This window comes from Artemia sp. Qi Xiang Cuo, chromosome 6, assembly GCF_049724085.1.
Source record: "Artemia sp. Qi Xiang Cuo chromosome 6, ASM4972408v1, whole genome shotgun sequence".
Lineage (NCBI taxonomy): Eukaryota > Metazoa > Arthropoda > Branchiopoda > Anostraca > Artemiidae > Artemia > Artemia sp. Qi Xiang Cuo.
Window position 1 is genome coordinate 15,231,482 of NC_142799.1, and position 16,681 is coordinate 15,248,162.

The window sequence follows — 16,681 nt, forward strand, 5'->3', positions numbered from 1 at the left end:
ATTCACAAAACTGGTACTTGAACTAATAATCAGAGTACTACTGGGATACAAGAATATTTGCTTGCATCTAATCCTAAGCCTTCATTAGACAAAGCAAGTCACAAACACAGCCATGAGAGAGATTAAATTTGCAACTATCAATCACAGATGCAATAAAATACTCCAAATGAAGGTACCTGTGTCATGCCAGAAATTTGACTTCATGAGACTCTCCTCTAATTTACACCCATTTGGATTTAGTTCTAATCAGTGGACTGAAGAATACCCTCAAATAAAGCTACACCACTAACCTTTGAAATTTCCCAGCATATTTACAGCCCAAATGGGAATATGTGTGTGACCCCTGAAATCAGACTGGCAGCTCTTCTTGGATGTCCTAAGCACCTCTGGAGGTGCAGTAGGTCTAAGGTAAAGAAAAGAGCTTATAAAAACCTTACTAGGACACAATTTCAGCTGTGAGTTCATTCCTGGAAGTTTGATTTTCAAGAAAATCCAAGTCACAAAAATGTAGGTCAAAATTTATGTTTCCAGGCCTAGCAAGAGTTCATTTTTCCATAAAAACACAAAAGTTATATATCAATGCAAAAAAAAGAAACAGTATGTTTTAAACAAAATTCCAAGAAACAGCCCCCCCCCCCCTATTGATGCTTCTTATTCATTCTCCTATGTCAACTAGTTTCTAACATAGCGGAAAGTAGTAAATGTATCAGTGCTTAGACAACTTTACTAGCTAAAAGATGAACATACCCCTTAATGTGCCTCATAAATTTGACCCTACATATACCACTTGTACCCTTTAGAAATTACCTGTACTCCAGCTCCCCCTCCCCTCCCCCCTTATGGGGCTAGATATAGCTGTAGACTAGATACAAAACTGATGTTGACTGTTAGTATTATTTTTGTACTTAATTCTAATTAACAGTTGTTTCATAATACTATCTAAACTATTTTGCTTCTAATCATCTCAAAAATCACAAAATTAGCAAAGTTTGTACATAGCCTAGGGAAAATATATAAAAAGTTTGTATATAGCCTACATCTAGTCCCATAAGGAGAGGAACTGGAGTGCTATAGTGAGGATAGTAATTAGTAGGCTATATTTGGAATAAGAAAGCAGCAAAGCAAGTGTTAGGGCTAAGATAAGACCCCTAGTGCTTGGATATTGCCTTATCTAGGAAAATATCTTGATTAAAATGTATCTTTTCTAAACATGGACAACAGGTTCTTGATTTCAGACATGAAATTAGGAACCTGTATGCATACAAGCTTAGGTTGTTGAGATTGGCTGACTACAATAATGGAAGCATTGTTATTCTACATTTAAATTGAGACAAAAATCATCCTTACCTCCTAGTCAAATCCAAAAAACAATTATTCTGCTTCCCAACACTTGTCTTAGATTAAATTTATCTGAGATCAAGTCTTTATGTGATTCAAATACTCTATTTTAATTTTAAGACCCTGCGTCCAAAATCGGACAGCACTTTCCAAGATCAGGATTAAGCTTCAAATGTGTGTCCAAGATTTGACTCCAGTGTATTTAAAATACTCAGCATTTTAAACAGTTAGAATGTTTAAGTTAATAATAGTCTTATTAAGAAAATCTAGACAAATTCAAAGATACAACAATCCAATTTGTAGTATAATAGAAGATTTTACTGTAGCTTTTAACAGATTGTAATAGGTCTGGTTGGTTGGTTGAAACAAACCTGATTGATACTTAAAATTAAGTCTCCAATCTTCTAGATCTAGACCATGGGGTACCTGTTGACATTATACTAAAGGATTTGGCAAATTTTACCATAAAAGACTTCAAATCAAGCTCCAAGCTATTTGGGGTGAATGAGGATGCAGTAGAGTGGGTTAAGCAATTTCTAACAGATAGGAAACAGACAGTTAAAATATTTGGAAGGGATGGGTGGATGTGTTTTTTTTTTTTATAAAGTGGCTGCTGTTGGAGGTGGTTTGCCCCAGGGCACAGTATTGAATCCAACTCTATTCAATACATATATAAATGACATACCAAAAATCCTTAATAGCAAAGTAATCCTCTATGGTGATGACTCAAAACTTATTGGCTGTGCTACACAGCAGAAAATATTGAGTCAACATAACAAAAGAGTTCAACAAAAAGTAACCAAAATGGCTGAAGGCCTCAAACAATTGCCATACAAAGTGTTTACATAACTTGAAGCTTCCTACTTTGGCTAACTGGAGAAAATGTGGCAACATGATAATGACCCACAAAATTATTTCCAAAAATGTTCTCCTTACCCCCCAGAACAATCTGTGACTAGAGGTCATTCCAAGAAAATCTTCAAGAAATGCTCCTTAACCCAAGAAAGAAGCCATTTCTTCAGCAAGACAGTAACAAACTTGTGGCATCAACTCTCTGAAGATACAGTGGCTACTGATTCAACAAGTGCATTCAAGTAAAATCTTCACAAAGAAGGAGTACAGCAAGAGTCCCTGTACAACTGGGAAGCTGCTGAGTCCTCAACCCAAATGTGGCAAACAACCTACAGAAGTCATAATGGAGCATTACAAGGATGAAAATCCTTAAATTTGCTCTGAGCTGCAATTTAAGGTAATATCTAGACCTTGATGCATTCACTCACTAGACTAATATCTGGAAGCTTGAATTCAATGCAGCAAAAGGTAACTCTCTACCTAGGGAAGAAAAAACCCACATACTCAGTACCATACAAATCATAGTGATTGGAGCTGAAAAGCTATTTCCAGCAGCCATGCATAGAGAGATCCTGGTGTCCTGGTAAATGATAAGTTGTGTTGTGTTCAATGAGAGACATTTGTTTAAATCAGTTTATTGAAGCCAACCAACCTCCAACACAAAACAACAAGCGTAAGCACATAGCAAGCAATACAATGAGAGCATTACAGGCGGCACAAGCATATCATAACAAAGATAAGAATACAACATCTTCCTTCACATACAAAATATAAAAAAAACAAATAACAAAACAAAAAAAAACAAAACTCTTCTGAAGCATCATAATCACTATCGTAAATAACCATAGTTCCATTTAGTTATTCACAGATCGAAAATTTGTCTTGGTTTTATGGGCCTTCCATATCTTGACACGCGTGGCCCAAATAGAGTCCCGTTCGTATTAGAATTCCTATTATTGTTCACTGGAACCGGGTTCGGAGTTGCAAACGGTGTGGCTGGAACATCAGCATTTTCATCAACTCTAAACCTTGGTGGAGTAGCAATAGTCGGACTGGTAGCGTCTAGTTTTTCAGGGGACTCAGTACCCTCAAGTAATGGACCCGGCGCAATGGACTGGCTCTCATCTGAGTCTACAAGTTCGTTTGGAATGTTAATTTCGGTTTCCCCCGGCGCAGTGAATCTAGGCTTCAAATGCACGCGATTTTGTCTGTAAGTATTTCCATTTTCCGTTTGTACTAGGTAAGATCTTGGCTCTGGCATTGACAGAACTATCCCTTTCTTCCAATGCTTATCTTCTTTTGACAGTTTCATCCAAACTGTTTTGTTTGGACTCAGCAAAGCTAAGTCTTTCGCATGCCGGTCATAGTAGGTTTTCTGCTTACACTGGTTTCTTTCATGAACCCTGATGATCTCTTTTCTAGGTATTACCTTGGGACGCAGCTGGATAGTTGGTAGAATCGACCTCGGAGTCCTGCTCATGAGCAGTTGAGCCGGTGATGCAGATCCACTGATTGGAGTACTCCTCTACTCAAGGAGACCAAGATAAGGATCCGAATTGGAGTCAACTGCTTTCTGCATGATTCTTTTTGCAATGTCTACTGCCTTTTCTATATGTCCATTCGATTGTGGGAAGTTCGGGCTTGATGTACAGAGCTGGATGTCGTACAGTTGCAGAAAACTAAGGAACTCACTGGATGAGAACTGTGGACCATTGTCTGACCGAATCTTCAACGGTATGCCATATCTAGCAAAATGTGACTTGAGTTTGGTGATGATTTCCGACGAAGTTGTGCAGTTCAACTTGTCAATCTCAATGAACCGGCTATAGTAGTCACTAGTAATGAGGTAATTTCTGCCCTCCAATTGACAAAGGTCTACACCGATAGCTTCCCATGGGCCTTGGGGTAGTGGAGTGGAAAGCAAAGACTCTCTGGGGTTGTTTGGTGAATATTTCCCACACGATTCGCAGCTCTTTGCAAACCCTTCTATTTCATGGTTCATTCCATGCCAGAAAACCACAGTTTGCGCTCTCTGTTTGGTTTTTTCCATGCCCATGTGGGATGCATGCAGTTGCTGGAGAATGTTTGGCTGGATGGCTAAAGGAATGACAATTCGGTCAGCCTTCAAGATGATGCCATCGACAACCGCTAGCTCTTCTCTGAAATTCCAGTATGGGATAACAGGTCTTGGACAAGACTTTCTGAAGACAGGCCACCCTTCCTGGATCACTTTGATGAGGGTTTGCATGACTGGATCTCGCTGATTTTCTTTTCGGATTTGCTCCATTTTTGTATCACTAACAGGTATGTGCTTAACAAACGAGTTTACATGAAATTCAATCTCATTTTGAAAATCGTCGCTTTCTTCAGATGTGTGAAGTCTTGACAGGGCATCAGCTACTGGGATATCTTTGCCTCTAATGTAGTGAACCTCCAAATCGTACGGCTGTATCTGAAGCATCATCCTTTGCAGCCTTGGTGGTGCCTGAGACAAAGGCTTTGACAGAATGGTTTCCAAAGGCTTGTGATCTGTGTACAGCTTGACTTTTTGGCCATAAATGTATTGGTGAAATTTCCGACAGCCAAACATGATTGCATACAGCTCCTTCTCGATCTGTGAGTAGTGCTGTTCTGTCTCATTCAATGCTTTTGAGGCAAATGCTACAATCTGTCCGTGAGTTAAAAGCTCTGCCCCGAGGCCATGTTTTGACGCATCTGTTTTCAACTCTACTTCCTTACTTTGAGCATCGAATGCAGCTAGGTTCTGACAAATAGAAACCTTGATCTTCTCAATCTCTGATTTGTGAGCATCTGTCCACTGGAATGTATCCTGCTTTCCTAACTCTCTTAATGAGTGGTTCAAAGTCGAGAGATTTGGAATGTAACGAGATAGGAAATTGACCATTCCTAAAAACGTCATGAGCTCCTCCTTGCTTGTAGGACATGGCATTTCCTTTATAGCCTGAACCTTCCTTGGATCCGGCTTTATGCCTTCAGCTGTGATGACATGGCCAAAATAAGGGATACTGTGAGCATTAAATATACATTTCTCCGGGTTGAATTTCACTCCTTCCTTTCTGGCCCTCTCTAGCACGCATAAAAGGTTTCTATCATGCTCGTCATCTTTACCAGATACTATTATGTCATCCACAATCACACCTAGACCTTCTAGATTGTTGAACGTTTCCTCCATTTTCTGTTGGAATATGTCCTGAGCACACACAATCCCAAAAGGCATTCTCATGTATTGATATCTTCCAAACGGTGTATTGAAAGTTGTCATCAATGACGATGGTTCTGACAGTTTGAGCATCCAATACCCAGACTTGGCATCTAGCTTAGTAAACCTGTTGTGACCATGAAGCCGTGCAGCTATGTCTTCAAAAGTTGGCATGGGGTAAAAAGGTCATTGTATAGCATTATTTAGATCCCTTGGATCTAAACACAAACACAGAGACCCATCTTGTTTTTCAACGGTGACAATTGAGTTTACCCACTCAGTAGGAGTTGTAACTTTCTGTATAATACCCTGTTTTTCCAGCTGTTCTAACTCGCTTTTTAGCTTGTCATGAAGGGCAAATGGTATACGTCTCACTGGATGTAAAGTTGGCACAGCATCTGGCTTCAGATGTATGGTGCACTCACCTTGCAGTTTGCCTATGCCAGTGAAGACGTCAGCAAAGTCTTTTTACCTTCTGGATGAACAGCGTTTCCTGATTTTGCTCAACAGTTCCTGCCACTTTCACAAGACCCATGTTGACGCATGCTTCATAGCCAAGTATTGGCATGGCTTTGGTTTTTACAACAAAGAATTCATATCTACCTGTGGTAGCCTTGTTGTATGTGCATGACAGCATACATATCCCGAGTACTCCGTATGGGATTCTTGTACCTCCGTATGCAACAAGAATCTGCTTGGTCTCTTTCAATTCAGGTCTAGGGACAATTTTCTGAAACAGATCAACTGGAATGACATTGGCTTCTGCTCCAGTATCGATTTTAAACTTAATCTTCGATTCCTGTTTGTTCACGATGATTTCTGCAGTCGGTTGGCTTCCTTTTATATTTCCGACAGATCCCACAAAGAGTGTATTGATGAATACTTGGTCGATCTGAGATGCATTTCCACTTTGAACAGCATGCACTGGTTTGCTTCTGCAAACTCTGGCAAAGTGATTTGAGCGTCCACAACTTGAACAAATTTTTCATTTTGCTGGGCACCTGTGATTTGGATCATATTGCCCTCCACAGAAGTAGCACTGCTTAGGCTGTGAAGCATATGCTGACTGGTGTTGCTTCCTTTTATGTAGACTATCGATCTCCTGTTTGATATTCACATTTTTTGAAACATCTGCCATTGTTGAGAGCTGTGCCTGGGTTGTCTCATGGGCTCTAGCAATTTCTATGGCTTTTGAAAGTACTAATGTACCACCTTCTGACAAAAGTTTCTCCCAAATTTTTGGTGATAAGATTCCACAAACAATTCTGTCTCTCACCATATCATTAATCGTTGTTACTGGGTAATCACAGTCCTTAACCAACATGCGTATGGCTGTTATATACTGTTCCACTGATTCATGCACACTTTGGTCTCGTTTGTGAAACTTGTACCGAGCAAAGACTGGGTTGACAGATGGTGAAATATGTTCCTTGAACTTTTCTAGGTAGCAAGCAATTTTATCTGTCTCTTCTGCCTGCAATGTCCAAGTACTGTATACATCTCGACCTTTTTCACCAAGCCACAGAAGTAGATATGCACACTGTTGCTTTTCAGTTTTTCCACTTAAAGGGCCTGTGAACATTAGCCGCACATGTTGTTCAAATTTTTTCCATGACTCATGACTGGCTGCTTCCCAGTCAAAATGAGGTGAAGGCGTAGAGTTGTCCATCTTGACTATTTTTCTGACACCATGTTGTGTTCAATGAGAGACATTTGTTTAAATCAGTTTATTGAAGCCAACCGACCTGCAACACAAAATAACAAGCGTAAGCACATAGCAAGCAATACAATGAGAGCATTACAGGCGGCACAAGCATATCATAACAAAGGTAAGCATACAACAAGTTGAATTCCCATATTCATGCACAAGCAGCTATTGCAAAGGCTAATCAGACACTTGGCTTAATCAAAAGAATGTTCACTAGCAGATCTCTAACCATCATGACTAAGGTAAATAAGAGTCTACTTTGACCAAAACTAGAGTTTGGAATGTGTGTTGCATGCCCAACCAACAAGACTGACTAAGCAGGAATGGAATCAGTCCAGAGGAGGGCAACAAAATGTATTAAAGACCTCTATAATGCCTCTTATCCATCCTGTCTATGTAAGCTCAGAATAAAATTTCTAATGTATAGATGCAAACAAGGCAATGTGATAATGTCATACAAGCTCCTAAATGCTGAGGATATCATTCCTGACCTTTACCAACTGGAGAATTTAAAGAGAAATTACAGTCACCCTCATAAGCTTTTCTGGAAACAAGCAAATACCAGACTATGGAACAAATTCTTCTCAAATAGAGCTGTCAGCTTGTGGAACTCCCTCAATGAAAAAACTTTAACCCCTACCCATGTGGATGGGTACAAGTCATCAGCAGATACAGAGTGGCTCAATAAACCATGGACCTTGGGGCCCCACAGAGGACTAACTATCATCACTGAAGCTGGTGGACACATGATTCATCCAATTATTGGCAAGTGTGATTTAAAGTAATAGACTGTATAAGAGGTATAATAGATTTTACTGTTCAAGTGGTGCTGACATCTGAGTATCTTACCATATGTTTGTCTCTTAACTAGCAAGGTCATCAAAACTCCAATAGATCCCACCTCCCCCCCCCCAAAAAAAATTCTATAATCTAGAATTTACCTGACCTTGTTATGTATGGATGGGACAGTAAACATGATCATGATTTTTAGCTGCTACAAGTAAAACTTGAGGTATGTATACACAGTGCCAGCCTTTTGGGATGACAGTATGGCTGGGGTTTCCAAATGTGCCTCTCCCCCCTTTGTGTGGAGCAGGGCCAGTGGTTGTAAAACTGTCAAAACTCCCTTTGTTAGGGCCTTTTGACCCTGATTACCAGATAAATCTCTTTTTCTTTGGTTTCTTTTGTTAATTTCATTCATCCCCTCTCTGGGACTCCTTGTGGCACCCACCCTCATTTTTCTTCTACTTAGAAATCTCTAGTTTTTCTGTTTAGTGTAATATTTTTCTCCCAAATGGGTTAATTAGATAATGGACTATTATGCATTGTGGTGGCTCATCTGTAAATATTGCTGTCTTATCAAAACCACAACATTCCTGCTGAACCCTAGGAATCATATTGTTACTGCTCCTGCTGAGGGCTACATTATGACCAGGATGTCAGGCCCTGCACATTGGTGACTGCACAAGACCCTACACACCAATAAGGCCATCTCTGGGTATAGGCCTACAGGCTAGGGTGCTTAAAGTAAAGTGCATCTAGTGGTAAATTCAGGTGAATTAAACCTCAATGAATTGGCTGAAATATCAAATCTCAGAACTAGCTGCAGTAAATTTCTACCAAATCATATTATTGAGTTAGGAATAAAGTGAATACACCATTTGATGCCTTTTTTTTAAGCTGATTACAAATTACCTTAAATTGCACTTGCTAGCAATAGGATGAATCCTGTGTTCAAATCCTGTGTTATTGTACAAATACAATAATCATTTCTATCAGGAATGAATTTCAGCCCCCCCCCCCATATATATATGCCAATTCAGGGTTAGGTTGTAGAAATATATACCCTGAATTGGCATATATAGGGGCGTGAGGGCGGGCTAAAATTCATTTCTGATAGAAATGATTACTATATTCATAATCAGCATAAAAAAAGGCATTGAGTGGTATATTCACTTTATGTGTAAGTCAATAATATGATTTGGTAGAAATTTACTCTAGCTGCACCCAGGATAGTCCAACTGCTTTCTTTAAAATGTCAGAGAAGGTTGTCCAGAAAGCAACTATTTACCCAATGCCTAACTAGGCTACTAGGCCTAGATCAACCCATGCATATCTGGATTCTTTAATGTATTACAGTTATAGTAAAGCAATGATCGTTCTAGGAGTTTCAAATTTTAGATAGTGCTCTTGCCCCCATTCAATCCTACTGATAAAAACCCACTTCTAAAATGAGAAATGTGGTAGGCCTATTGATTCCAACTAGTTCAGGTTTAGAACAGAAGTTCAAAAGAAAATGAACTTACTTCAACTTCAAATACGAAATTAGGAAAATTGAGCAGGATGGGATAATTTTGTTTTAACTTTTGCTAATTTGCATTCTTTTACCTTTTTTACAATTAAAATATAAAAAGGTAAACAATTGTTTTATATTGACGGAGCCATCTAAGCCGGTATTGTTCTTAAGAACAGATGGACCGCGATGGTATTGTTTGCCTACGCCACAGACAAAAAATATATGATATAATAAATTGCCTATTTTCGAAGTAACACCTTAAATTAGGTATTTTTTCTTAGACCACACTACTGTTCTATGATGGACAAATAAATTATCAAATGAAGATAGATTCATTTATTTAGACAGTTAAAAAACAAGTACAAAAGTCCAGATATTTCGATCACATATACAACGATCGTCATCAGTAGAATTACTAAAGCAATATAATTGAAATCAACTTTTCGGGTCATTCAAAAAATGATGAGCTTCCGGATTATTCAATTCAATTTATTAAATACTACAATAAGTACATAAATACACTTAAGCGCTAGAGGTCCCAAGAAGCATAGCTTGTAGAGGACCTCGTATACATCACAAAATCCACACAAAACAATTCAGGGAAGGAAAAAAAATACAACAGTATCTCAAAAATATAAACACAATGCGAGAAAAATCAACAAAGAAAAAAAAACAAAAAAACAACGACGGCTAAACATTAACCTTTTACTTAATTTTATCCAAACTTAAAATGTCTTGTAATCTATTAAAATTCCAAACCATTAGTAATATTAATAAAAAACGGGGTTTTAATCTAATTCAACATAACAAGAGAGAATAAAAGAAAAAAAAACTATATAAAGTAAAGCGGAAAAAAAAGATAAAGCAAAATGAATAAGGAAATAAAGAAAAAAACGAAATTACTTCAAGACTTAGAGAATATTTTTCTGCAAAGGAAGAAGAGTTTTTGATAAGAGAAAGTTCACTGGGCATAGAGTTCCAAAGAGCAATTGCTCTATAAATTGGTGACCTCTGAACTCCTGAGGATACCCTTTTAGGCAGCCGAAATTGGTGAACAGAGCTCCGAAGCAAAGTCTGGCACTTACGTGTTGATGCTAGATCAAAGTAGGATAAGATGTCTGGAGGAAGCGAGAAATTGAAGGCTCGAAGAGCTAGTTTTAGGTTCTGCATCTTGATAACCACATCAAAGGCATCTAGACCTGTATCACTGTAAAGATCAGCTGTAGGATAGAGACAGGGAAGGCGAAAAGTTGCCTTCACCGCTCTATTCTGTGCTGTTCGGAGTTGCCGAAGGGAAGAACAGTTAGTATTGCCTCATACAGTGCAGCAATAAGAAAGATAAGGAAGGACAAATGCATAGTAAAGAGAAAGCATTACACCGGGAGGAAGAAATTGATTGGCACGATGAAGCATAGACACTTGACGAAAAATTTTAGAATGTGTATAGGAAATATGAGTTTTGAAAGAAAGAAAACAATCAACGTGCACACCAAGAAGTTTAACATAAGAGCACTGGGGAATTATATCAGTACCATAGAAAACAAAGATTGTTGGGGAAATTCAGACATGTGGTATGGGGTTCGAAAATGAATAATGCTACTCTTAGAGCTATTCAACAGCATCCCGTTCTGCTCACACCAATCACGCACATGGTTGAGCAGAAGCTGAGCCTTAGCAACAGCAGAGGGCAGATCATTAGAAACCACAAAAAAATTACTATCGTCTGCAAACAAAACAGTGTGGGTATCAAGGTTGGGAGATGGGGGAAGGTCATTAATATAAATAAGAAAGAGGAGTGGTCCCAAAACTGAGCCTTGAGGTACCCCTTTGGAAACCTGAAGCTAAATCAGAATATTTCCCATCGTAACACACAAGCTGAGATCTATTAGACAGGTAAGATTTGAACCATTCAAAGGCAATTCCCCGTACTCCAAGCCGAGACAGTTTTCTCAGTGAGACAAAATGATCTACCATGTCGAAAGCTTTATAAAAATCAAGAAATAGTCCTAGAACACAACAACCCTTGTCTATGTTAACACGCACGAATTCTGTAACGTCAACTAGAGCACATGCAGTAGAGAGTTTAGGTCGGAAGCCATATTGGTGATCAGACAGAACAGAACCGCTTCAAATTGAAGCACCAGTAGACAGGAATGAAAAAAGCCTCTTATGCACAACTTTTTCAAGTAATTTTGAGAAAATTGGGAGAATTGATACAGGTCTATAATTTGACACTAAGCTGAGGTCACCCTTTCTTAAAAAGAGTGATTACTTTTGCTATCTTAAACAAATGCAATTATATACCTTTTGAAACAGAAATATAAAAAATATGTACAAGATGTTCAACAATAAAAGAAGAAACAGACTTAAGCAAATGGTTTTTTAGTTCAAGTACATCAGCTATGCTACTACTTCTTAAAGATGAAGTAAAATCACAGATCTCTATGCTTATACAGGGAGTTAGAAAAATACATCTCTCAGCTGGTGAAGATTTACCTAGTTTAGGAAAGGAGGGGGTCTTAGCAGTTGGTAGGGTGGTAAAGTAAGAGTTGAAGGCACTAGGTACAGCTGCTTTTTCAATAGTTGAACTATCTGCATTCTTGAAGGCAGTAGGCTGTTTCTTTGATTGCTTCATACGAGATAAAGCTTCATTAACTACACTCCAAACTTTCTGTGAATTACCTTTGCATTCCTGAATTTTCAACAAAAAATAATTCTTCTTAGCTAGTCTAATTGTTAGTGTTAATACATTCTTATAATGCTTATACTTTGATAAATCATCAGGATCAAGGCTTTTGCAAGCGAGCTTAAAAAGCTCTGACTTCTGCATTGTTGATCTTACAAGACTAGGAGACATTCAAGGCATCTTGGGTTTATATTTACTAGAAGATTTTACTAGTGGAAATTCTTTTTCAATTAGTGTTGTCAGCCGACTCATTAATGAGGCTGAAGCCCTATTAACATCTTCAGAATTCATTACTGAACACCAATCACTAGCACTAAGATCAGATATAAGGTTGTGACCATTGCTCTGACTATAAATTATTGAATAAGACTCACCTCTGGTATCCTCTTGGCTCAGCATTTTCAATTTGGGAACAGAAAAATAAATTGAAAAATGGTCAGAAAGATCAGAGAAAATAATACCAGAGGAAAATTTAATATCATTTTTAGAAGACAGAAAAATGTTGTCAATCAGAGTTGCAGAAGATCTGACTGGATCAACACGAGTAGGAAAGAAAATGCAAGGAAGAAGGCCAAAGGAAGAAATAGATTAAAAAGAAAGGTCAGACTCATTATCACACCCAATTTTCAATAAATTGCAGTTAAAGCCTCCAAGCATAAAAACATTTCGTGAAGCAAGCTCATCAACTGAGTACATTTCATCAATTAATTCAGAAAATTTCGCAATTTGCTCAATTAACCAGGTGGAGGCTTATAAAATAAACAAACAGTGTCACAACTTACTGTATCACATGACAGGTCAACAATCAAAGCATACACACTTCCATTATTTATGACTGGAGCAAAAATCTTCTGAAGATCTGTACGTCTCCAAACATTATGATTACTTGTGACAAATAGGGGTGTACCACCAAAGCACTTTGTTAGAGATCTGGCTGAGTGGCGTGGAGTGAAATCTGATATGTCATAAACAGACATATCATCATTTTAAGACAGCCGGGTTTCAGTGAGACCAATTACATCATAAGGGCAATTGATACCACCAATATATTGCAGAACATTATCCCATTTGTACCTTAAACCTTGCACATTCAAAGTAAACCAATTAAAGTTTTTAACAGAAGACATTGAGGGCAGCACTTTTTCTAATGTTGACAAGAATGGTAACAACAATCAGACTGATGAAGAGATTTTAACAGAGGATCATTTTCACTATCATCACTAGAAACAAAAGGTGAATCAAAACACACTGAATCTACGTAGAAGAGAAAGTTTAGTTAGGAGACAAAAAGAATCTTGAGTATCATCCATTTTCATTATCCAATATTAGAAAAGTGGTGAAATAGATAAAGCTAAATTAGTGTGTGGACAGGAAGAATACAGCATGGAAAATAAGTTAAAAAAAACAAACTGCATGTAATAATTTTGATGACAAGGGAAAAGGGACAAGCCAAAGAAAAAAAACAGAAAAATTGGCAAAAAAAATAACTAAGCAGATGAAATTTTGTTGTAAAGAGAAGAGTTATGTTAAGCAGCACTAGTCATTCTGAAACAATACTGGCAAAAGATTCTTGCAAAACAGGAAGGGCATTAATGTCACCAATGGATGATATTTTGAGTACCCTACTTCCACTTTTAACAAAAATATCACCATTCACAGTCCATGCATTATTCCTGCCACAATAAGCTTTAGCTTGTGAAAGTAAGGTAAGCCTAGGTTTAGTCAAAGGCTCATTAATGACCACACCAGATCCTTTCAGATCCTTTTTATTTTTGAGAAACAAGAAACGGGCTCTCAGGTAGCAGAACTCAATAATAACTGGTCGATTTTTATTACCAACTCGTTTCCCAATACGTTTCACAAACATTATATCACTGTTCAAAAGACTAATGCCAGGAAACTTATCTTTGCAAAGTGACAACAAGTTAGGTTCAGGGATGTCAAATGTAGTAGCCTCAGGTAATCCAAATACAATGAGTTGATTTTTTAATTCTTGCTGCTTAGGTTGATCGGTTTCAGCAGCAACATGATCAGCAAGTTTTTTTTCAATGTCTGCAATTTTACCAGAAAAGTCCATTGCTTGAAGATGTGTACTGACCATCTTTTTAATGTCTTCCTGGATGGAGCTTGACATCAGGTCCTTTACTACCAAATTAAACTCAATTCACTAGATTATTTTCAGAGAAAGTTCACTGAAAGAGTTCATTGAAAGTCTTAATATAAATTTCCTTCTTTAATCTTGCTCGAAAGTAAAACAAATTTCCAATGAAGGTGGCAAATCCTTCCATGTCTTGTAATTGCAAACGAAATGTTGAGCTTATAGTTAATCACTTTGTTGGTCTCATTTCCCCATATATACGACGTATTTTCGACGTTACACCTTAAATTAGGTATTCTTTTCTCAGACCACATTGCCATTCTATGACGAACACATAAATGTTCAAACGGGGATAAATCCATTTATTTAGACAGAGAAAAAAAACATTTAAAAAAGTCCATATATTTTGATCACATATACAGCGATAGTCATCAGTAGAATTACTAAAATACGAGTAATATAATTGAAACTAGTATATTTTACACACACAAAAACAAATAGCTTTTTGGGTCATTCACAAAATAATGAACTTCCGGATTATTCACTAGATTATTTTTTAGAGAGTTCACTGAAAAAGTTCATTCAAAGTCTTAATGTAAATTTCCTTCTTTAATCTTCCCCAAAAGTAAAACAAATTTCCAATAAAGGTGGCAAAGTCTTCCGTGTCTTCTAATTGCAAACGAAATTTTGAGTTTACAGTTACTTACTTGGTTGGTCTCGATTCCCCAGATATACGACGTGAATTTCGACGTAACACCTTAAATTAGGTATTCTTTTCTTAGACCACACTGCCATTCTATGAGGAAAATTTGCTTTACTTTTGGGCAGGATTAAAGAAGAAAATTTATTTAAGACTTTGAATGATTTTTTTTTTCAGTGAACTCTCCCTGAAAATAATCTAGTGAATAATCCGGAATTTCGTTATTTTGTGAATGAACCGAAAAGTTATTTATTTTTTGTGTATAAATATGCTAGTCTCAATTATATTGTTGTAGTAATTCTACTGATGACGATCAATGTATATGTGATCGAAATATCTGGACTTTTTTATCTGTTTTTTTTTTAACTGTCTAAATATACGGATTTATCTTCGTTTGATAATTTATTTATTTTTAATATATTACCTCTTTTTAAGAAAGGTGATAAGAAGTAACACAAAATCTTTAGGCCTATCTTTATTTTGAATACGGTGATTAAATTATTTTCTAAGATTTTTAAATTTAGGTTAAATCATCGGTTTGAAAATGAGGATACACCTAGCCCGGCGCAAGTGGGATTCGAGTCGATGTTTGAAAACTGTTGACCATGTTCTAACTCTGGAGGTATTGACAAAGAAATATGCTAGAGGGAAGAAAGATCGTCTATTCATAATACTTTTAGACTTGAAAAGCTCTTTCGAATTGGTAAATAGGAAGTTATTAATTAAAATTCTGTTAGGATTAGGCCTGCCATACCATTTTACAGCAATGCAAAAAGAGATGTATCGGAGGGCGAAGTTTGTTGTGTCGGCTATTGTAAAATTATCTAAGCTGGCTTATGTCTCGTGTGTGAGTGAAACAGTGATAGAATTTAACAATGAAGTGGTTATCCCTGCCTATTAACGATTTGGATAGTTTTATGAAAAATAATTGAGCTTATAATGCCATGATTCCCAACGTGGGATATGTTGGAAAGTGTTTTTTATTCAACTTTGCATATTAAATCTAAAATCTCTATATCAGCTTATGGAGCATCTTATTGTGTTTTTTTTTTTTTACTGTTTCAAACAGTGATGGGGTTTTAATTTTTAAAAAACAAGTGCATTTAAAGAGCTTACATGATGGTATTAGAATGATGTTATACACTGCCTTAAAGGTGTTGTATTCAGACAATATTTTTCAAAACGAAATATACCTATAGGACGACAAAAAAAATACCAAAGTAATGGCCTTTTAAGCATCCTTCAGGTGAATACCTGAAGAATGCTTTTAATAAAAAAATTTTGAATACCACAATTTAATTATCAAGGGGGGGGGGAGTATCAGGATTTTTGAAATGCTCAGTTGGGGCATGGCCCAAAAGTGGTTGTGAATCATTGCTCTAATGTGTCTTTGGATTGGTTCAGGCTATCACTATTGTTATTCACGGATGACATAGCTCTAGTCACGGATAGTAGAGATAATCTTCAGTAGCTATGCAATGAGCTGTCTAAATTGCGGAATTAATGTTTTAAAAGAGTGTCTGGGAGTGAATGTTGATTATTTGAGCAGATGTTTGATAATCTATATATATTTAGATCTTTTTCATTTTGGATGTGATTGTGAAGAGCTGATCGGAAATGCGGAATTAATGTTTCGGAAGAGTATCTGGGAGCGATTGTTGGTTAATTGAGCAAATGTCTGAGAGGAATACATGACCTATTTAACAGTTGTGCATGTTGGTTCGTCCTGGGGCTAAACATAGAGAGTGATGTCTATTAAGGTGTGTAGACGTTGAAATTTATT

General features: G+C 37.2%; 2 protein-coding genes across 2 annotated transcripts in view; both read right to left on the bottom strand.

Annotated features, from left to right (window-relative positions):
* LOC148950903 (zinc finger MYND domain-containing protein 11) overlaps nt 1–9,559 on the bottom strand; it is a 74,609-nt gene extending 65,050 nt beyond the window's left edge. The window contains exon 1 of the mRNA XM_089090509.1: nt 9,425–9,559. The gene's annotated coding sequence lies outside the window, so the exon portion shown is untranslated. The remainder of the gene's footprint in view (nt 1–9,424) is intronic.
* Nucleotides 9,560–13,640: 4,081 nt separating this feature from the next.
* On the bottom strand, nt 13,641–14,201 carry LOC148950904 (uncharacterized). The gene has a single exon (XM_089090943.1). It carries the CDS (start codon nt 14,199–14,201, stop codon nt 13,641–13,643), a length of 561 nt encoding a protein of 186 aa, XP_088947069.1.
* Between the last annotated feature and the right edge of the window lie 2,480 nt (nt 14,202–16,681).

Excerpts from the sequence above, each read along its gene's own strand:
- LOC148950904 (XM_089090943.1), bottom strand. The coding sequence starts at position 14,201 with ATGGTCAGTACACATCTTCAAGCAATGGACTTTTCTGGTAAAATTGCA.